At 41.2% G+C, this 23,391-nt stretch overlaps 1 protein-coding gene across 7 annotated transcripts in view; it reads left to right on the forward strand.

The window, feature by feature from the left end:
• Window positions 1-23,391, forward strand: part of LOC101611480 (calcium-binding mitochondrial carrier protein SCaMC-1) — a 43,042-nt gene that overhangs the window by 4,650 nt on the left and 15,001 nt on the right. For 6 of the 7 annotated variants that reach the window (XM_045138775.1, XM_045138776.1, XM_045138777.1 and 3 more), the window contains 5 exons: window positions 5,398-5,524; window positions 7,794-7,881; window positions 14,215-14,326; window positions 17,552-17,710; window positions 23,110-23,262. In XM_045138775.1, coding sequence (XP_044994710.1) covers window positions 5,398-5,524; window positions 7,794-7,881; window positions 14,215-14,326; window positions 17,552-17,710; window positions 23,110-23,262 — 639 coding nt within the window. Of the gene's footprint in view, window positions 1-472; window positions 509-5,397; window positions 5,525-7,793; window positions 7,882-14,214; window positions 14,327-17,551; window positions 17,711-23,109; window positions 23,263-23,391 lie in introns of those variants that run through there. The other variant, XM_045138780.1, reaches the window with a different exon arrangement.

Genomic DNA, 23,391 nt, shown 5'->3' on the forward strand with positions numbered 1-23,391 from the left:
GGTTAGGGAAGTTGAACACTTTTATTTCTATTATTATTAGTAGTAGTATTGTTTTTTAAAAATTTTTTTCTTTATTTATTTGAGAGTGACAGACAGAGAGAGAAAGAGGCAGAGGGAGAGAGAGAGAGAATGGGCGCCCCAGGGCTTCCAACCATTGCTAATGAACTTCAGACGCGTGCGCCCTCTTGTGCATCTGGCTAACGTGGGTCTTGGGGAATCGAGCCTTGAACCGGGGTCCTTAGGCTTCATAGGCAAGCACTGAACCACTAACCCATCTCTCTAGCCCAGTATTTTTTTTTTTTTTTAAGTGGATACCACTCTTTATTCCATCCGTTTCCCACTTTTGTATTAAATATTCTCTGAACTATATTAATCTTAGGAAATATCATCAACACAGTATTCCATGGATACAAGCTGTGGGGTCAACAAGAAGTCCAGATTGCAAAATGGCGGGGTGCACAACACCCTGGCATGCTGATGGGCTCGATAGTGTGTATGCCTTGTGCAGGTAATGACAATTTCTGTGAGATCTCGAACGCAGTAACGATCACGTCTTGTCCAGAAGACAGCCGCCCACAGCATTCCTTTCTGTCTTCCGGCTCCTCCATGCTTTCCGCCGCTCTTCCACAATGTTCCCTGAGCCGTGGAGGGGTGATATAAATGTCTCATCTAGTGCAGAGCACTTCACAGCCTACTTCAGGTAGTCACTGCAAACTGCAGAAAGACACCTTTTTAACTAAAAGCGAGAGCAGCTCTAATCCATGGGCATAACCATAAATCTGATGGGTACAAAGTACCCTTTTTGTCAAACAATAGTAACTTCTCTCATGTGATCCCTTTCTCCCCAGTCATAGGCTTCTGATTAGGTTTTCAGTGCTGGGCATTAATTCCTTCCTGTAGAATGAGCCCCAAGTCCAAACAGAGGGCAGTTGTTTACCCTAACAACATTCATGCCACTATCACACCTTTCCTGGCTGGTTAACCCTGTAATTCATAGGGTCCACTACTGGGTAAGATTTAAAAAAAAATATTTTTATTTGTGAGTGTTTATGGGCAGATGTGCTACATCACTCATGTGGCGGTCAAAGGACAACTTTGGGGTGTCTGTGTGCCACTTTTTTTTTTTTAATTTAATTTATTAGTTTTCATTTCAGTGAATACAGGCAGTTTGGTACCATTATTTAGGCTCATCTGTGATCTACCCCCTCCCATTAGACCCTCCTTGTTATTGAAAATGGGTCGTGCATTGTGGAGTTAGCCCCCAGTTATTAGTATGATAAATGTCTCTGCAAATCATGACCCAACATGTAACTCTGACATTCTTTCCGCCCCCTCTTCTGCAAGATTTCCCTGAGCCATGTTGGGTTCATTTTTGGTCTGCTTCAGTGCTGAGGTGTTGGGGGCCTCTGAGGCTCTGGCTCTCTGATTTGGTAGGAGTTGATTTTTCTCTGCGTTGATCTCCTTCCCCTTTGTGCTGGTATCCGGTTCACAGGAAAACATCACCCTTGCTTATTTCGCCAGTTGTCCTTAGTTTCAGTCGGGCCCCTTTTGAGGTATGTTGGGGCAGCTCTCTTCTTAGGATCTGCATCTATCTGGAAAAGAGAAGCAGATTCTCCAACGGAGAGTAAGTTAGCACCCGGAAAATTGAGATAACACTTACTTTTTTGATAGACAGTTTGATAGGTGTAGGCCCTCTTATACCCCGTGATTGATGTGTGCCACTTTTTATTTTAAACTTATTTTTAAAAATATTTTCTTTCTTTGTTTGTTTGAGAGAGAGAAAGGGGCAGATAGAGAAAATGGGCATTCCAGGGCCTCTAGTCACTGCAAATGAACTCCAGACACATGAGTCCCCTTGTGCATCTGGCTTACATGGGTCCTGGGGAATCAAACCAGGGTCCTTAGGCTTCATATGCAAATGTCTTAACTGCTCAGCCATCTCCCCAGCCCAAGATTTTTTTTTTGCGGGGGGCGGGGGGTAGTGTCTTGCTCTAGCTGAAGCTGACCTAGAATTCACTATGTTGTCTCAGGGTGGCCTTGAACTCATAGTGATCCTCCTGTCTCTACATCCCGAGTGCTGAGTGCTAGGATTAAAGGCATGTGCCACCATGCCCGACCTTTAAAAAAAATTATTTTTTCCATTGCTGGGTACTTTTATCTTTTCCTTTCTTTCTTTCTTTTTTCTCTTTTTTACTCACTTTCTGTTCCTCATGTTCCCCCCCCCCCGCCCTCTCATATACATTTTTTCTTTTTTTTTTTGGTTTTTAAAGGTAGGGTCTCACTCTAGGCCAGCCTGACCTGGAATTCACTATGGAGTCTCAGGGTGGCCTTGAACTCATGGTGATCCTCCTACCTCTGCCTCCTGAGTGCTGGGATTAAAGACATGTGCCATCATGCCCTACTTTTAGAAAATTTTTAAAATATTGCTTATTTATTTATTTGAGAGAGGGAGAGAGAGAATGAGAATGGGCATGCCAGGGCCTCCAGCCACTGCAAATGAACTCCAGATGCATGTACCCTCTTGTGCAGCTGGCTAAATGGGTCCTGGGGAATCGAACTTGGGTCCTTTGGCTTTGCAGGCAAATACCTTAACTGCTAAGCCATCCCTTCAGCCCTTGAAAAAATTTTAAAATATGTATTATTTAAAATGTTCTGAGTGAAGCTAATTGTCAACTTCTTTAAGAGGATTGCTTTGTTGTCCCAGCTAGTGTAAAATAAAATCAGATCATTACAATCTTAAAAAAAATAAATCTTTGAAGACACAAGGACTAAAGGGAACATGTCTCAACAAAATAAAGGATATGTGTGTGTGTGTGTGTGTGTGTGTGTGTGTGTATGTGTGTGTATGTATATATAACAAACTTGCAGACAACATTATATTAAGTGGGGAAAAACTGACCACTTTCTTTTTTTTTTTGGATTTTATGAACAATCTTTATTAACAGGAATCAAATTTGTCCAGTGACAATGTATCAAAGAAACACATATCAAAATCTGCTGCCATTGTATTTAACATTTTTATTGCATATTTACAATGTGTGGAGCATATAAGGATTTACAGTAGAAGCTGAATTCCTCAGCCATTAAAAATCTGATAGGATTAACTACACACAAATGTTTGGACATAGACATATATATTTCCATAGACATATATTTCCAATATATACGATTATAATTTTACAGGCAAATATAAGTAAATGCTCTATGTGATAGAACAGGAGGAAGGATAAAACAGTAGAAAGAAAGTCACCAAATTATGCAACAACAGAGCTGAATCAAAAGACACGACTGAAAATAATATGACCTTTAAAGACTATTATGTACTGTGGAAGCATAGTCATCCCTATGTAAAACTCTGAGGAAGAATCCTTCCCACCCTGTTTTCTGACCATCATGGGGGAGGGGGATGGCTCTCATATTTTAGTACCAGGGACTAACTACTGGTACATGTTTTTGTTGCTGATTTTTGTTTTACTATTCCCTCCACCTCCATCACAAAATAGTCTTTTCCTATCAGTGATGAGACGCTACATACTGAAAACAGGTGGCTGACCACTTTCTAACTGGGCTCATAATTGAAAAAGGAGGCACTGTATATTTCTTGGAATGTCTTTTTTTTAAATTATTTATTTATTTGAGACGGAGAGAGAGAATGGGCATAGCAAGGCCTTTGTCACTGTAAACAAACTCCAGACACATATGTGCCAGTTTGTGCATCTGGCCTTACGTGGGTACTGGGAAATTGAACCCGGGTTGGCTGTTTATAATGGAAGCTAAAAAAAGAAAGCACCCAGACCTGGTGGGGGAACAGAGTGGTCACATCAAGATTCATACACTGGTCACTATGGTCTTTTCCTCTGAGTGCAAGCCGTCTAGCCATAGGACATAGAATACTCAAGTTGTCACTGAGGAGTGAGACTTGACTGGGCTTCCTGGAAGTCATGTAGGGATAGCTGTGTCTGGTTCTCTTGGGTCCTTGTAGGAAATTCTGTCTGATATTATGCTGACTTTGGGGAGTGGGCACAGTATGACATGAGACTCTTAGTTCTGTTTTGTTTTTGCAGGCAAGCATCTTAACTGCTAAGCCATCTCTCCAGCCCCTAAACAGGAGGGGCATGCCAGCCCCACAGCACTTACTTTGAAACTCAATAAATACTTACTGTATGAGAGATCTATGTTAGACATTAATGGTCCAAAGATGGATGAGACATGGCCAGCGAAGTAGGAGTGTGCTGGAAATATATATGATGTGCATTTTAAAACATTAATAACTTTTTAAATGGCTTTTTTTTTTATTTGAGAGCGACAGACACAGAGAGAAAGACAGATAGAGGGAGAGAGAGAGAATGGGTGCGCCAGTGCTTCCAGCCTCTGCAAACGAACTCCAGACGCGTGTGCCCCCTTGTGCATCTGGCTAACGTGGGACCTGGGGAACCGAGCCTCGAACCGGGGTCCTTAGGCTTCACAGGCAAGCGCTTAACCGCTAAGCCATCTCTCCAGCCCAATAACTTTTTAATTAAAAATCTGATCTACCCAGTGAGGTTTGAATGTGCATGCTTACTTTACAGGTGTCGTGCACGAAGCTGGGGGACGTGCTGGGATTTCACGTTTATCACACTTAGTTAACATATGTTCCTATGGCAAAGGCTGTGTGTCTTAGTATTTTTTATTTTTATTTTTTTGTTTTTCCAGGTAGGGCATCTCTCTAGTTCAGGCTGACCTGGAAATCACTATGTAGCCTCAGGGTGACCTTGAACTCACAGCGATCCTTTTGTCTCTGCCTCCCAAGTGCTGGGATTAAAGGTGTGCACCACCATGCCTGGCTATCTAAATAAATAAATAAATAAGTATATATGTAATATAATTTTTTCATATATATATATATTTAGATAGAGAGAGAGAATTGGCATGCCAGGGACCCAGCCACTGCAATCGAGCTCCAGATGCTCATGCAACCTAATGGGTGTGTGCGACCTTGTGCTTACCTCACTTTTTGTGTGTTTGGCTTACATGGGCTCTGGAGAGTAGAACCATGGCTCCTTAGGCTTTGCAGACAAGTGCCTTAACTGCTAAGCCATCTCTCTAGCCGTCTTAGTATTTTTATTCCCTTAAGGAACTTGGCATTCATTGTTTACTGTGGTAAATATTTATAGGTTCATAATAATTTGAGATGGCATGGTGGCTGTTGACCATGATGTTGCATGGATTGCAAATTGATTTAGTGTACAAACATAACAATTACTATTTGTTTAGCCTTGTACTAATGATTGAAAAACTAGGTAACAGACACTTTTGGCAACCAGAATTCATATGAGTGAAATATATAAATATTAGTATGACATAATGGTTTTATGTATGATACGATGCAGTGAGTTTCTTTTTTTTTTTTTTTTGTAGGAAATTTTTGAGGCTGCAGATGCCAATGCTGATTCAAAATTGGACTTTGAAGAATTTGTGCAGTACCTTCAGGACCATGAGAAAAAAATGAAATTGGCTTTTAATAATCTGGACAAAAATAGTGATGGTGTGTGTATGTATGGCTTATCCACAGTTAGCTTCATGTGAACAAAGGCTAGTACTAACATGTACTTTTACTTTTAACTTCCTTCTACTGTCAAAGATTTGTCATTTCTACTGGTTATCTAACAGTCATTTAAAAAATATTACAAAATTATATTTATAGGTGTAATAATTTATCTGAGTTTTTATCCCATACATATATTTGGTTTTCAAGGTAAGTTCTCACTCTAGGCAAGGCTGACCTGCAGTTCACTCTGTCGTCTCAGGCTGGCCTCAAACTCACGGTGATCCTCCTACCTCTGCCTCTCAAGTGCTGGAATTAAAGGTGTGTTCCACCATGCCCAGCTAATAAAATAATTTTTATAGAAGGTATCTTTTCTTATTTTATTTTTATAGAAAGTATCTTCTGAGTTTAAAGCTATCTTGTTTATTGAAGAGACTTATAATTTGCAATAAATGAGCTGAGAGTAGGGGAGTTTAAAAATGGCTTTTATTGTTTTCTTGCTAATTATAAAGATATATTGGTTTCAGGAAGTTTAGATAATGCAGGCAAGCTCCTGAAAGAAAATAAAAACTTACTTAAAATCCTGTTAGAGATTACATTTAACATTTTGTTTCCTTTTTAGTTTCTCTTTCTGCTTCTCTTTATTGTATTTTATTTTCCTTTTAAGATAGTTTATTTTATTTATTTGAGAGAGTGGTAAGGATAGAGATAGATAGAAAGCGAGCCTGCACCAGGGCCTCTTGCCACCATAACCAAGCCCAGACCCATGCGCCGTTGTGAGCGCCTGGCTTGACGTGAGTGCTGGGGAGCTGAGTCTGGGTTGGTGGTCTTGCAAGCAAGTGCACTTAACTAGCATCTCCCAGCCCTGCTTCCCTTTCTTTAAATGAAATTGCAGTCAAACTATGTACAGTTTCATGTCTTTATTTCTTCTTTAAAAAATGTTTTATTTGTTTATTTATGAGAGAGAGAAAGAGGCCAATAGAGAATGGGAGCACTGGGGTCTTCAGCCACTGCAAATGAACTCCAGACACATGTGTCACTTTGTGCATCTGGCTTACGTGAGTCCTGGGAAATCAAACCTGGGTCCTTAGGCTTTGCAGGAAAGCATCTTAACTGCTAAGCCATCTCTCCAGCCCTGATGTCCCCCATTTCTTTTAATGCTACATTGCACATATTTTCATTTTGTTTAATATCCTTTACAAGTATAATTTTTAGTGGCTGTGAAATATTCTGGCCATGTAGCCATCCTGGGAGGGTTGATGACAGTCTTCTTAATTAATTAATTAAATTATTTTTTGACATGCATGTAATATAGTTTGATCACGCTCGTCTCTCCTGTTACCTTCTAGTCACCGTCCACTCCCTGAGCCATTTTTTTCTGTTCTTTTTAAAAATAATTTATTTATTTATTTGAGAGAGAGTGTTTAGAGTTTTAGAATAAGTTTCTAGAAATATGAGGGTAGCCTTCACAATAGGATATGTGCACACACAAATGAGTTATTTAGCATGGGATGGATAAGGTTATGTTAAAAGGATCTGATTTCATATTTAAGAATGTTGTATCTTTTAAAGCTTACCTTATAAACTCGGAGTCCCTTATTTTCATGCCTCTGAATCAGGTCTACAAGCATCAGCGCTTTTCCCCATTTCTTTCCGAATAGGTACAAGCATGTGGTAGATCTATAGCTCTTGGAGCCTGACTGTGTTCTGAAATTCAGAATTTGGATTTTAGAAAAGTAATACAGCATACAAATGATATGTTCTGTAACAGTCTATCTAAGTGGTGTCTGGGGCACTGTTGTGCTATATATTCATGAGTATCCTGAAATGTAAATGCTCATACTGAGTGAAATAAGTAACCCACCAAAACTGATCTCATCTTATTTTTTTTTTGTTTTTTTTTGTTTTTTTTTGGTTTTTTGAGGTAGGGTCTCACTCTGGCTCAGGCTGACCTGGAATTCACCATGTAGTCTCAGGGTGGCCTCGAACTCATGGCGATCCTCCTACCTCTGCCTCCCGAGTGCTGGGATTAAAGGCGTGCACCACCACGCCCGGCTCATCTTAATTTAAGTAAACTTTTACACAGAGTGAACCTTTGAGCCAAGTTTACAAAAAGTCTTTCATCCTTTAGGGGTTTTAAGGCTTTGAGTTATAAATTTGGGATTAAAGACATGAAACATGTGAACCTTTAAAGACTGTTGCGCTCTAAGTATATCTTGCTTGTTGTCTTTTCAGATACTTTAACTTGGTATTTTTTCACTCTTTAAAGGAGTAATAGATGCTTCGGAAGTCGTTGCTGCTGTGAAATCATTGGGAATACATATTTCTGAGTCTCAGGCAAATAGCATTCTGAAAAGGTCAGCCCTTGAACTCATTTTTAATAGCTTCTGTGTTTTGTCATCTGTGCTAGAAACCAGCTCCTTTAATGTGGCATTTTACCTCTTATTCTGTAACTCTGTGAGCAAGCTTGCTCATATTTGTATAATTATGTCTCATTTTGAATTCATCTATCTGCAAACAACTTGCAAAGGAATTCCTGTAGGTGACTAAGCAGGAGAAAGCAGTGTAGTCGTGGAGACTGTGCTGAAAGGGCCCTGTGCGTATGTGCGGGAGGAGGGAGGGGAGGCAGTGGGCGTCCACGACTGCTTGAACCAGACAGCGTGTCTCTTATCTAGACCTGATGCTTGGCCTCCTGGAATAAATATGCATGTGTATATTTTGTAAGAGATTGAATAAAATTACTATAAATAAAATTGAATAAAATTCTCAAAGACTTAAAAGAACTTATAAAAATACTGAGTCTTATGTTTCCTATGTGGGAAGATTTAAAACAACGTATTCATTTTCATTAGCTGTTATAGAATCATTAATACTTCTATCCTTAAGCCAGTTTTAAAAAGCTGTAGTTTCCCTCCCAAGAAATTTAGTGAGTTCATCTAAATTTTCAAATGTATTAACATGCTATTGCTTATCATTATTTTGTTATCTGTCTGCTCTCCTCCAAATTAGGAGTTATGCCCCTTTGAACCCCTAAGGTTGATTTGCCATGTGTGTGCACACGTTCAGGCCTATGAGTGGGTGTGTCTGCCCCATGCATGTGTGGAGGTCAGAGGATAGCCTCGGGTATTGGTCCTTGCTTTCCACCTTGTTTGAGGCAGAGTCTCTTGTTGTTCAGTACTGTGTACTCCAAGCTAGCTGGGGATTCTCCTTTCTCTACCTCCCATCTCCAGTAGTGTTGGAATTACAGGCACTTGCACCACCTTATCTGGGTTTTACATGGGGTCTGGGGATCTAAACTCAGGGCCTGTCACTTGCAGAACCAAGTACTGGTCCCCATGGAACCATTTTCCTACATCATGTGTACCTTTTTAAAAGATTTTTTTTTCTTTTTTTTTTGGAGAAGAAAAAGTTAATTTTTTAAATATTTGTTTTCATTAACAACTTCCATGATTATAAACAATATCTCATGGTAATACCCTCCCTCTCCCCACTTTCCCCTTTGAAACTCCATTCTCCATCATGTCTCCTCCTCTCAATCGGTCCTTTAATTTTGATGTCAAGATCTTTTCCTCCTATTATGATGGTCTTGTGTAGGTGGTGTCAGGCACTGTGAGGTCATGGATATCAAGGCCACTTTGTATCTGGAGGAGCACGTTGTAAGGAGTCCTACCCTTCCTTTGGCTCTTACATTCTTTCTGCCACCTCTTCTGCAATAGACCCTGAGCCTTGGAAGGTGTGATAGAGATATTGCAGTGCTGAGCACTTCTGTCACTTCTTCTCAGCACCATGATGCCTTCTGAGTCATCCCAAGGTCACTGCCATCTGAAAAGAGAAGGTTCTCTACCAAAAATGAGAGTAGCATTAATATAGGGGTATGAACATTAAGAGAGGTGCTTACTGGGCAGTTTGATAAGCATAGTTTATACATTTAGCCAGACAGCAGCAGATGTTACACCCTAGGGCTCATGACTACCCCTCTTGTAGGTTTTCAGTATCAGGGATATATTCCCTCCCATGGAGTGGGCCTCCAGTCTAATTAGAGGAAAGTTGGTTTCCACCGTGACAGACATGCCACTATTGCACTTGTTGGCTCATTTGGCCTGGCTGGCCAAATATAAGGCTTGCAGTGTCCACTGTTGAGTAAAAAGATCAAGTTTATTTAAACTTGCCCAGTTTTATTTTTGATCCTTCCAACTAATCAACTTTTGCCTTTTTATTCATTCTCTCAATTGCATCTTTCTGTTGTATCTGTGAAGTTGTCATATATAGCCAAACGTAGTGCAGGTATCCTTTTGTTTACTATTGTAAAACTGGGCTGAAAATACTGTATGTATCCTTTGTTTTGTGCTTACTGCAATTGCTATTATTATTACTACAAGTTTGCAAAATTGGATAATTAGTTCACTAATTTTCAGATTTTATTTTCGTACAAGCAGGGCAGCACTGAAATGTGTGTATGTGTGTGTGTGTGGCTGGGGATTGAGCCCACAACCTCACACACATGCTAGGCAAACCCTACCACTGAACTATAACCTGATGCATTTGACAAGAGTTGATATGTTGTGATGTAATTTGGCATTTTCTTCTTCCTTTTTTTTTGTGGGTGGGTGGGGCTAGGGTTTTACTGCAGCTCAGGCTGACCTGGAATTCACTATCTAGTCTCAGGGTGGCCTTGAACTCATGGTGATCCTCCTACCTCTGTCTTCCAAGTGGTGGGATTAAAGGTGTGCACCACCATGCTCAGCTTCCCTTCCTTCCTTTTTCTTATTTCCTCTCTTCTCCCCATCTTCTCTTTCCTTCCCTCCATTCCAGTGCTTAGCTGCAGAATTTCCATTAAACACATAGCCCTCCAGGAGGGTTTTTTTTTTTTTTTTTTTTAATAAAGCAAAGGAGATTTTATTGAGAAAACCCAGAGTATCAGGGCAAGCATTCTTAGAATTGTGGCTGGTATCCAAAGAAGAGAAATGGGGAAAGGAAGGGCTACACATTTAAATATATATTATTTGTAAGGAGAAAGACAGGAGAGAAAGAAGAAAGAAAGATTGGGAGTGACAGGGCCTCCTGCCACTGCAAATGAACTCCAGGTGCATGCGCCACCTTGTGCATCTGGCTTTACATCTGTGACCTGAGCCAATCTGGCTTTGCAAACATGTGCCTTAACTACTGAGCCATCTCTTCAGCCCCAGGTTACATTTTTTGTTAGCACTCAGAACTCAAGAAAGCAGGCAAGCTTAGCAGTGAAGATTTGCAAGCAGCTACCATTTTATTTATTTATTTATTTGAGAGCGACAGACAGAGAAAGAGGCAGATAGATAGAGAATGGGCACGCCAGGGCCTGTAGCCACTGCAAAGGAATTCCAGATGCATGCGCCCCTTGTGCATCTGGCTAACGTGGGTCCTGGAGAATCGAGCCTCGAACCCAAGTCCTTAGGCTTGACAGGCAAGCACTTAACCGCTAAGCTATCTCTTCAGCCCTCCATTTTTTCCTTTTAGACAGAATCTCTCTGTGTAGCCTGGCTTGCCTAAAATTTACTGTGTAGTCCAGGCTGGCCCTGAACTCACAAAGATGCTCCTGTCTCAGCCTCTGGAATGCTAGGATAATAGGCACGAACAACCAAATTAGCTCCGGTTGCTAATTTTTTGTCAGGCCAGTGGAGTCATATGTAAATTAGCTTGTAACTAGTGAATCAAGGGGCTATCTATATAAAAAGAAGTTTGCCCTGTAAATTTTTGCCCCCTGGGGACCCCTGAACTCTAGTGTCTGTTTTTAGGCTCCTCTTTCTCCACGCTACTGTTTAGATACTATCGTCAGGCAGGAACCAGCGAATGGGGAGCTAACCTCACATGTCTTCCTTCTCCAGACACACCAGCCCTGTCCTGTTCTTACAGTGCCTGAAAGCTGTGGTTTCCTATGTCCAGTTTACAAATGTATGGCTAACTTAGCTGGCACCAGAAATCGTACTAAACTTTTTGTTAGTAGGATGAATTTTGTTTTATACTATTTCCACTGAGAAAAACACTATAGAAAATTTCACTTGGGGGTCAGTCGAGGTGGTGCACACCCTTAATCCCTGCCTCAGGAAGCAGAGGTAGGAGGGTCAGCACGAGTTTGAGGCCACTCTGAGACTGCATAGTGAATTCTACGTCAGCCTGAGCTAGAGAGAAAAACCAAACCAACCAAAAACAACAACAACAACAAAAACAAAAACAAAACTCACTTGGACTGGAGAGCTGGCTTAGTGGTTATAAGGCTCTTGTCTGCAAAGCCAAAGGACCCATGTTTGACTCTCCAGCACACACATAAGCCAGATGCATGGGGTGGCACATGCAGCTGGAGTTTGTTTGCCCTGGCACATCTACTCTCTCTATCTGCCTCTTTCTCTCATACAAATAGAATAAAATGAAGTTTAAAAAATTTTGCTTAGCCGGGCGTGGTGGCGCACGCCTTTAATCCCAGCACTCGGGAGGCAGAGGTAGGAGGATCGCCATGAGTTCAAGGCCACCCTGAGACTACAGAGTTAATTCCAGGTCAGCCTGGACCAGAGTGAGACCTTACCTCGAAAAACCAAAAAAAAAAAAAAAAAAAAAAAAATTTTGCTTAATACCACCTTTGGCTCAGACACAAACAGATATTTCAAGGTTGGTTAATCTTCAATTTCGTTTGGTAAAAACTGAGTCATTAAGAGTAAAAGATTAAAGTAGATGAAAAATGTATACATAGGCAAAAGAGAGTCAAAGGTAAAAATAATACTAGAAGCAGGTCTGGGGAGATGGCTCAGTAGTCAAAGGCACCTGTTTGCAAAGCCTGTTGGCCTGGGCTCTAGTCCCCAGTACCCACATAAAGCCAGATGCACAGGGTGGCGCATGTGTCTCGAGGTCATATGCAGCAAGAGGGTTTGGTGTGCCCATCCTCTCTCTTGCTCTTCTTGTAATAAGTATTTTTAGAAAATAATACTAGAAGAGCCAAAAGATACAAGGTTACTCTTCAGTGAGTTTTATTTAGTTATTCATTCATTCTTTTTTTCAATAATTGAATGGCTGCCTAGTGCTAGAGACATACAGGTAATTTTAAAAAAAAATGTATTTTCAAGCCAGAACAGGAAAATAAGAAAAAACAAATACAGATTAATAAGTAAAAGGAATATGTAATGAATTCTAGTGGAGAGACATTCTAAAACGTCTCCTCAGTATCCTTGTGTGTGTATGTGTGTACTCACATATTGTGTGTGTGCTGGTGCCCGTGTGTGTGTGTGTGTGTGCGTGCACATACATGCAGAGGACATCTCAAGTTTTGTTGTTGCTTAAGCGCTGTCCATCTTTTTCAAGGTAGGGTCTTGTTCTAGCCCAGGCTGACCTGGAATTCACTATGTAGGCTCAGGGTGGCCTCAAACTCACAGCAATCTGTCTACCTTTGCCTCCTGGGATTAAAGGCATGTGCCACCATGCCCAGCAGGGAGAGGGAGAGAATGGGTGCACCAGAGCCTTGAACTGCTGCAAATGAACTCCAGCCGTATGCACCACCTTGTGTATCTGGCTTTATGTGGGTACTGGGAGTCCAACTCCGGTCGTTAGGCTTTACTGGCAGTTGCCTTAACTGCTGAGCCATCTCTCTAGCCCTGTAGTTTGTTTTGAGATGGGGGTCTCTTACTGCCCTGAAACTTGTCAAATAGGTTAGGCTGACTGTTCAGTGAACCCAGTGATCTCTGATGGCATTACAAGTGCATGCCATCACTACTGGCTTTTATTTTTATTCTTCTTATTTTTATTTATTTATTTATTTTGAGAGAGAAAGAGACAGATAGAAAGAATGGGCATGCCAGGGCCTCTAGCCACTGCAAATAAATTCCAGACGCATGAGCCACCTTGTGCAGCTGCTTACATGGCTCCTGAGGAATCAAACCTGAGTCCTTTGGTTTTGCAGGCAAGTGCCTTAACTGCTAAGCCATCTCTCCAGCCCTAGCTTTTTTTTTTTTTTTTTTTAATGTGGGTGCTGAGTATTGGACTCAGACTTTTGTGTCACTGACCAAACTATCTCCTCAGCCCTGGTTAGTACTCCCCAAAACTATTGAGATTATTAAAAGAAATCTAAACACTATCATAGTCAAGAAGAGCTTAAGGAGTCATGACAGTTAAACAGAATGTAGTGTCTCAAATGGGTTCCTGAGACAAAAAAGGACAGTAGTTAAAAACTCAAGTAAATCTTAAGTCTGGAATTTAGTTAATAATGCATTAGTCATTGGTCCATTAAATGTAACAAGTATACCTTTATAATGTAAGATGTTACTGGTGGGAGGACGTAGCTGTGAGGATACGCCGTCCCCTCACTCTCTTTTTATTTTACTTATTTTGTTATTTTTGAGGCAGGGTCTCGCTCTAGCCCAGGCTGACCTGGAATTCACTATGTAGTCTTCTCAGGCTGGCTTCACACTCATGTCACTCCTCCTACCTGTGCCTCCTGAGTGCTGGGATTAAAGGCGTGTGCCACCATGCCCGACTTCAATGTCTTTTTAACAGCAAAAATTGTCCTGGAAGATAGTCTATGTTTTAAAAAGCCAACATGAAAACGTAGTGATATTCATGAAGTTCAAAGGAGTGGCTTCAGTAATAACTATGTAAGAATATTGATTAATGTGTACAATGGTGCCATTATATGCATGTTACAAACACTATTTTTTAAAACTCTTTTTCAGCATTGATAGTGATGGGTCAATGACAATAGACTGGGATGAATGGAGAGACTATTTCTTCCTCCATCCTGCAAAAAATATCAATGAAATTGTTCGTTTCTGGAAGCGTTCAACTGTAAGATAATTCTGCATTTGACTGTTTTTATTTTTAGATAAGTGCTATAGTTGTAGTATCATGACATAATCCCTGTAATCCTTGTAGCCTCAGTGGCCAAAGCTATGGTGTTCCCTCCTAATAGTATTTCACTCATTTCTCAAGGGGAGTCACTATATACTTACATTTAAAACAGGTGCCCCCTAAAAAGACCTGCTTTGTGTCAAGTATTAATTATTATGATATAGCTAGACTGCCCTAGAAAAGTATCATTGGAAATGTAAGATCAAATATATTAATATTTCACAATGCACCTGCTCATTTTATTTTTTAAAATACATTTTTTTAAATTTTATTTATTTATTTATTTATTTGAGAGCGACAGACACAGAGAGAAAGACAGATAGAGGGAGAGAGAGAGAATGGGCCCGCCAGGGCTTCCAGCCTCTGCAAACGAACTCCAGACGCGTGCGCCCCCTTGTGCATCTGGCTAACGTGGGACCTGGGGAACCGAGCCTCGAACCAGGGTCCTTAGGCTTCACAGGCAAGCGCTTAACCGCTAAGCCATCTCTCCAGCCCTCATTTTATTTTTATAAGCACTTGACATGAAGTTGTCAGGAGTAATGGAAAACTTGCAAACGAGACTTCATTTTTTATATCTAAGGTGTAGGGAGTTTAATGAAAATACATTCATGGTGCCTCATCCTCATCTCCACGTGTGTATTTCTGCCTTTTGTCCTGACATAGGGTAGAGTAGGAATTCAGAATACTCCGCCTGATGCCCACCAGCTGTAGAGCCTCTTTGTGCCTGTTTCTTCATTTATAGAGTGGAGATAACAAGGTGGATATTATCAATTAAATTAACACATTAGCTAATGTATTTAAAACAAGCCAAGACCATAAGTTTCCAATAAATATTGTTATTCTGTTTCATCTCTGTTCTTAAGTATTTATATATGAGGACATATTTATTCTTTCACATCTTCATTTTTATTTATACTGGTAATATTATGCTAGTGACCACATCTGCTTTATTTTATGATTTTTCCTTTGATGTTTATTAAATTTATTGCCTCTAATTACTACATAGTGTGCGTTTGCTATATTTCTTTTATGCATTCTCACAATGATGATTCATCTAGGTTTTCTCCAACCCTCCACTCAAAAGTAATGCTTAGAGAATTCTATGTTGATTGCTGAGTCATAGGGAGTATATGTTTGCACATTTTACTAAGGCATCTAGTCTAACTATTGCCATATTGTTTTCCAATAATGGCTATACCAATGAATGCCCCCAGAAGCAACAAATAAAGGTCCCGTTTTCTTTCTTTACATGTTGTAAAGAAATGTTGCTTGGAATTCTCCATTTTCTACTCATTGAGTATTTAATGAGTTGCCCATTTCTATTCTTTTTTATTTTTCGATGCATTTCCTTCCTATCTTCTCCCTATTATTTCATAAGAGTTACATGTTTATTGCAGATATTACCTTACTGAACTTAAGACTTGCCAGTATCTTTTCTGTTACACCATTTACCTATTTGTTTCTTTTGTCCATGATGTTCTTAGTTGAACAGAAATCCTTATATTTGGTAAATAAACTCATCAAGAATATAGTAGTTTGGGGCTGGAGAGATGGTTTAGCCGTTGAGCACTTGCCTTTTAAGCTGAAGGACCCTGGTTCGAGGCTCGATTTCCCAAAAACCCACTTAAGCCAGATGCACAAGGTGGCGCATGCATCTGGAGTTCACTTTCAGTGGCTGGAGGCCCCAGTGCGCCCATTCTCCCCACTCCCCCTCTCTCCTCTGCCTTTTTTCTCTCTGTCTGTTGCTCTCAAATAAATAAAAATAACCAAAAAGTTTTCTAAAAACCACAATGAGGGCTGGACAGATGGCGTAGCAGTTAAGCGCTTGCCTGTGAAGCCTAAGGACCCCGGTTCGAGGCTCGGTTCCCCAGGTCCCACGTTAGCCAGATGCACAAGGGGGCGCACGCGTCTGGAGTTCGTTTGCAGAGGCTGGAAGCCCTGGTGTGCCCATTCTCTCTCTTTCCCTCTACCTGTCTTTCTCTCTGTGTCTGTTGCTCTCAAATAAATAAATAATTTAAAAAAATTAAAAAAAAAAACCACAATGAACTCCAGCATCACTAAGAAATTCCAGCCAATATAAGCTCAGACTGAAGAGCAGTGGGATGGAGCAGGACACCCCACATTCTGCTCCAGCTACTGCAGGCGTGTACACTGGGCACTACAAAGGCACATATATCACACATACGCCACACATACACACATGATCACATGTAACACCACATACACTACCACTTAACAACAAAAAAAAAAGAGTGTAGTAGTTTGCACCTCTTGAGTTTTATTTACGAAGTTCTTGCCTAGTCTTGGTCACAAGGAAAGGAAGTAATCAGTCCAGACTGGCTACACATTAGAGAGAAGTGGCAGAGCCCAGAAATACTGTGGACAGAGGGAAGGCCCAGGGCAGTCTGGGAAGGCACTGGTAAAGAAGGGCACCGTTCAGAGGGGTGCACGGACATAGGGGGCTGAGAGGAGAAGTCACTTGCCTGCCACAGATGACAAAGTACACTGCCAACCCTCGGAGTCCAATTTGGCACTCTCCACTGAGAGAAACGCAGTGCTTTGACTTTTAGAGAAAATAATCAGTAAGATCAATTATTGTTACTACAATAGTTGGCATTTTTACTATGTGCTGGATGCCGTAGTGAATGACTAGGACATGATCCTTGCTCTCGGAGTTTACATTTTTTTTCCCCATGGCAGAGATTATCCAAATGATTTGGGAATTTGAAATTAATAATTAAGTGGATGAAAATAATTTTACATGAACTCTGCATTTTATTTTATTTATTTATTTGTTTCTTTTGGCGTTTTGAGGTAGGGTCTCACTGTAGCTCAGGCTGACCTGGAAGTCACTATGTACTCTCAGGATGGCCTCGAACTCATGGCGATCCTCCTACCTCTGCCTCCGGATTGCTGGGATTAAAGGCATGCGCCACCACGCCCGGCTGAACTCTGTGTTTTAAAGTGGTATTTAGAATCATTTGGTTGACTCTAAGTACTAGCAGGTTGCCAATCTTCAGTACTAGGAGTGATTTACAAAAACAAAACCCTGAAGTTTTTGGTCCTGGCGAAGTTATTCTGGACCTCTGTAGAAAGTTTACCCCTGTGTTTCTCAGGTGTTTACACTTTCCTGCACTGTCTAATTCTGCTTTCACTTCTCAGGTAGTCGACATAGGAGAGAGTATAGCTATTCCAGATGAGTTTACGGAAGAAGAGAAGAAGTCTGGAGACTGGTGGAAGCGGCTGGTGGCCGCGGGAATAGCTAGCGCGGTTGCTCGCACGTGCACAGCGCCCCTGGACCGCCTGAAAATCATGATGCAGGTACTTGGGCCTCTGGTGCCCTTAGATGTTGTCTTGAAGCGTCCTTGCCGGTTAAAAGACTGACACATTTGAAGTGTTTGGCACTTTTCACATCACTTTTCATTAAAGTATTTTTTTTGTTTTCTGTAATGTAAATTCTCTTCCCTTTAATATTAAGAGGTTTCTCAATTTCCTTAAAAATGTTCCTCTTGGGCTGGAGAGATGGCTTAGCAGTTAAGGCGTTTGCCTGCGAAGCCAGAAGGATCCCAGTTCGATTCTCTAGGACCCACGTAAGCCAGATGCACAGGGTGACACATGCGTCTGGAGTTTGCAGTGGCTGGAGGCCTTGGTGTGCCCATTCTCCACCTCTCTCTTCCTTCCTCTCTCTTCCTCAAATAAATAAAATAAAATAAAATAAAAAATGTTCCTATTGTATTTGTGATGATTAATCTTCAATATCAACGTTATTGGATTGAGAAGCACATGGAGGTAGATGAGTTAAGCAAGCCTCTGGGAGTTCTAGGTGAGCTTGTTCAGAAAGGACAAAGGAAGGGGAAGACCTTCCCTGAATGTGGCAGCTCTGGGCGGCATCAGGAGAGAAAAGCAGATGGGCGGCCCGGGCTCCCTCTGCTTCCTGGCACAGGGTGTATGGTGCTGTCCTACTGGGCGGGAGGCAGACGCAGCGAGGCTCAGCCCGCCAGGCTTCCCCTGGCCCTCAGGTCTTTCCCTCACAGCAGAGGAAAAGCCGGCTCATGCAGTATTCAAGTTAATCCTAGATTAAAGTCTACAAAACCGTTTTATTTTATTTTATTTTGAGGTAGGGTCTCAGTCTAGCCTAGGCTGACCTGGAATTCACTCTGTAGCCTCAGGCTGGCCTTGAACTCACAGCAGTCCTACCTATGCTTCCGAAGTGCTGGGATTAAAGGCGTGCGCCACCACTCCTGGCTAAAACTGTTTTATTTTTATTTCTTACGTTTGTTTATCTACCACACCTCTGCTTTTTTCAGAGACATAGCTAAATCTATGGAAAGTGCCACTGTTGTTAGTCTAAGCCCAGTATCAACAGAATAGTATGATACCTACTCTGACTTTCTAGTACTATTTCTGTTTTTTTTTTTTTTTTTAAAGATTTTTATTGATTTATTTGAGAGTGAGAGAGAGAGAAAGAGGCAGATAGAGAGTGAGAGAGAGAATGGGCGCTCCAGGGCTACCAGCCACTGCAAAGGAACTCCAGATGCGTGCGCCACCTTGTGCATCTGGCTAACATGGGTCCTGGGGAATCGAGCCTCGAACCGGGGTCCTTAGGCTTCACAGGCAAGCACTTAACCACTACGCCATCTCTCCAGCCCCTATTTCTGTTTTTTAACATATTTTATTTGCAAGGAGAGAGAGAGAATAAGAAGGGCGTGCCAGGACCTCTTGGCACTGCAGTGAACTCCAGATCTTTGCATCACTTTTTGCATCTGGCTTTATGTGGGTTCTAGGAAATCAAACCCCAGCCTGAAGGTTTTGCAAGCAAGTGCCTTTAACTGCTAAGCTGTCTCCCCAGCCCCTTAGTACTATTTCTAAGAATTATAAACTACTGCTATATACTACCTCATTACTTTTATTTTTCAGTGAGTAGTGTATTATTAACAGTAGTTATAGTACATGACTTAACATGTTAATAATCATAATTAAACTTAATATTTGCTAAATTATTTTTATGCAAGAATATAAAAACCAGTATACAATAGAGCAAACTTAAATTTGTAATTGAAATTATGCACCTGGATTTTTTTTTACTTATTTATTTATTTATTTTTTGATGTAGGGTCTCACTCTAGCTCAGGTTGACCTGAAATTCATTATATAGTCTCAGGGTGGCCTCGAACTCACGGTGATCCTCTTACCTATGCCTCCTGAGTGCTGGGATTAAAGGTGTGTGCCACCATGCTTGGCTTAAGCACTTGGATGTTTTATTGTCCCTTGTTCTTTTGGCAACATTAGTAACATTTGGTAATGGATTGGTAATTGTGTAAAACTGTAATTTCATAACAGGAACTCTGCAGCCTGTGTCTGTGGCTCAGGTGATCAGTAGATCTGCTGCTGACTGAAAAAACTCTGTAACTTATCATTCCAAAAAAAACCCTTAGACATGTCTTAGGAACTCAATTTATACGTCATTTTTAGAAAATACAGTGTGTTAGTAGCAGGGCATGGTGACATACACCTTTAATCCCAGCACTCGGGAGGCAGAGGTAGGAGGATCGCAGTGAGTTCAAGGCCATCCTGAGACTCCATAGTGAATTCCAGGTCAGTCTGGGCTAGAGCGAGACCCTGCCTCAAAAAACCAAAACCAAAACTACCAACAACAATGAAAACACAGTGTGTTAGAATATAGCTTTGGGGGTTTGGAAATGAGCTTCACTTTTTCATTCCATACATATTTGTTAGAGCCTATTATATGCTAGGTATTTTAATATTCATTAGGGGCTGTAATAGTAAGACTTAGTTTTTTGCTATTAGAGGATTTCCAGTCTATCAGAGATTATAGAGAATCAGACAAGTAATAACAAAATGTTGTATAAGTGCCATTATTTACTAGACAGGAGACATGCATAGTACTAAGGGAATTCCAAGGGGAAATAAATATCATTTCCCTCTGCTTAGTATTTCTCATGAAAATATAAAATGATATCCTGGTTTCTTAATATCGTTTTTCCTCTGCTTATTATTGTTCATATAAGTATGCAATTACCATATTTTGGTTAATACAGCCAGTAGAAATAAAACCTTTTAATTTTATGGCCCACGTGAGGAAACCAGTTTCCTCAGAAACTGGGCCTGTCAGAAAATATAAAGCAGTCTGTAAAGGGAAAAGATAGAGTACAGTGTTACAGAGATGGAGACATACTTGGGAGGTGAGACAGTTGGGAATGGAGCCAAGAGGGAAAGTAAAGAAAGGTGTTTTTGTGGTGTGCCCAAGTGCTAGAAATGCGAAGACAAGAGAATGTTTTTTATTATTCCAGAACCTTTCAGACATATAAAAACATCTGTGATAATGGTGATATGATGGTATTGAAAATGGCAACTGCCACTTTGGGGTTTTACTCTATACAAATGGAAAAAGATATTGTTGGAACATGGGGCATGGATGACCAGTTCTCCAAGGAAAGAAAAATGAATCACTGAATTTAGGCCAAGGAACAAAAGTGTGTAGCAAATACAGGGTCATAGAAAGAATGAGAAATGGAGAGTAAGAAGGGTGCTGAATAGAGAGGCAGGAAGAGGATGGGCCAAAGGAGAGACCATGACAGATGAAAATGAGTTAGAGACGGGTGGTGGTGCGTGTCTGCGGTCCCTGTTACTTGGGAGGGAGAGGCAGGAAGAGCGCAAGTGTAAGGTTTGCTTGAGTTACACTGAATTCAAGGTCCGTCCGGACAGTGCTTTGAGAGCCTGTCTCAAAACAAAGATGACAAAAGGGATAAGGATGTGGCTCAGTGTCGTTGCCCCTGCATGCCCTGGGTTGGATCCCCGGTACTGCAAAACAGAAATGAGTCAGACACGGGGAAAGAAGGAGAGGTAAGAAGGAAGGGAGAGAAGGAGGAGAGAAGAGGAGGAAAGGGAAAACGCCTTCTTGTTTTATTTTTTGTCTGGATTAGAGGAGGCTATAGAGGTGAAGGGCAGGACTGGGTTGGGTCCAGGCAGACTGCTCTGTCCACATTAACGATTGAGCCAAGCCTCAAGGAAGCCCCTGGAACAGTCAGGAGTTCTCACCTGCTGATCCCTTGATGCCCACATCCCGTGGTCAGGTGAGAGGTCCGTGGGGCCTTCCCCATCACAGTGATGGGTGTCCTCCTCTGTAAGGGGTCCAGGTGAGGGAGTCGCAGCCTTTCCTCAGTGTGGTGTGTCCAGCAAGTTTTCAGGCCTGATTTTCCTGAGAGGACATCAATATGCGCACGTGCCCAATAGTCCTGTTGCAGTTACCTTCCCGTTACGGACTCAAAGCACCTGACCAAAAGCAGCTTGATGGGAGGAAAGTTGTTGATTTTGGCTTACAGTCTGGAGGAGACAAATCCATTTCCAAAGGGGAAAACATGGCGTGAGTGGAGGCTTGACATCACTTCTGCCGCAGCACTTGGAGACAGCAGCAGGAGAATGAGCCCAGCACTGGCAAGGGGAGCTGCATAGAACACTCATAAGTCTGCCCCCAACAGCACACCTCCCCCAGCAAGGCCTGATTCCAAACTTGCCATTAGCTGGGAACCAATCGTTCAAAACACATGAGTTCATGGGGGCACCTAATTCAAACCATCACATATCCTAGTTTACTTTATTTTATTTATTATTTATTTTTTAAATCTTATTTCATTTTTTCTCAATTTTTAAATATTTCTTTGTTTTTTTGAGGCAGGGTCTCACTCTAGCCCAGGCTGACCTGGAATTCACTATGTAGGCTCAGGGTGGCCGCGAACTCACAGCGATCCTCCTTCCTCTGCCTTCCGAGTGCTGGGATTAAAGGTGTGCACCACCACTCCCATCCCAGGTTATTTTGATAAATTTATAGGGTGATACTTTTTCTACTTATTGTTTTTGGTTTTTTCGAGGTAGGGTCTCACTCTAGCCCAGGCTGACCTGGAATTCACTACGTAGTCTCAGGGAGGCCTTGAACTCACGACGATCCTCCTACCTCTGTCTCCCAAGTGCTGGGATTAAAGGTGTGTGCCACTACGCCCGGTTCTTTTTTTACTCTAGGAGTAAGTTTTAATTAGTCTGTGCCTTGTGGGTAGTGCTGGACAGATGGTGTTGTATGTGTGTCTATCAAGTGCAGAGCATCCTTCATTGTCAGAACTGAGTCAAGTGCTGCTCATTAAATGAAGTCTCTCAGGGCAAGGTTCATTCTGAAAGACTGCAGCCTGATCTCAGCAGACGCATGTTTTCTAGCTGAGGGAATAGATTTTGGCTAGGAGTGTAGCTTAGCCTAGCATGCATTAGATATATGATATATGATATGATGTGATGTGAGGCACTGGACAGAGGGGTCTCATGGTGCTGGGGGCAAGGTAGAGTTAGACTGTGGCTAATATGCTACTTAGAATTAGCATGCAACTTAAAATGCATAAAATGTTCACTTCAGGTGGCTGTGACTCTTTGTTAAAAGTTTGAATGTTTTTAGTTATTTATTTGCAATGGCAGAGATTTGATATGAATTTATTTTATTTGGACCATGTGAAATGCAAAAGCATGGGAAAAGGGGGACTACTGTGATTATTATATGTATTTGGGGACAAGAAAAGTACTAATATATCAATGTTATAGGAATAAAGGGAAATGAAATTGGTGTTGAAAAATCATATTATATATTTTTTTCATTAGCAATGAAATGATTTTGCATTACCAGCAAAATAAAAATAAATACATTTTCTGTTCGCTTATAGGTTCATAGTTTAAAGACCAGGAAAATGAGTTTGAATACTGGGTTTAAGCTGATGGTCAAAGAAGGAGGAATTTTTTCTCTTTGGCGAGGAAATGGTGTCAATGTTTTTAAAATTGCACCAGAAACATCACTGAAGATTGGGGCCTATGAACAGGTAAAATGTTATTGGCCATAGAATTTTAAATGAAGGTCACATTTTAAATTTAATTAAACATATCTTTTATTTATTTGCAAGGTAGAAAAGGAGAGAGAGAGAGAGAGAGAGGCATTCCAAGGCCTTCTG

The sequence above is a fragment of the Jaculus jaculus genome, chromosome 19, assembly GCF_020740685.1.
Source record: "Jaculus jaculus isolate mJacJac1 chromosome 19, mJacJac1.mat.Y.cur, whole genome shotgun sequence".
Taxonomy (NCBI): domain Eukaryota; kingdom Metazoa; phylum Chordata; class Mammalia; order Rodentia; family Dipodidae; genus Jaculus; species Jaculus jaculus.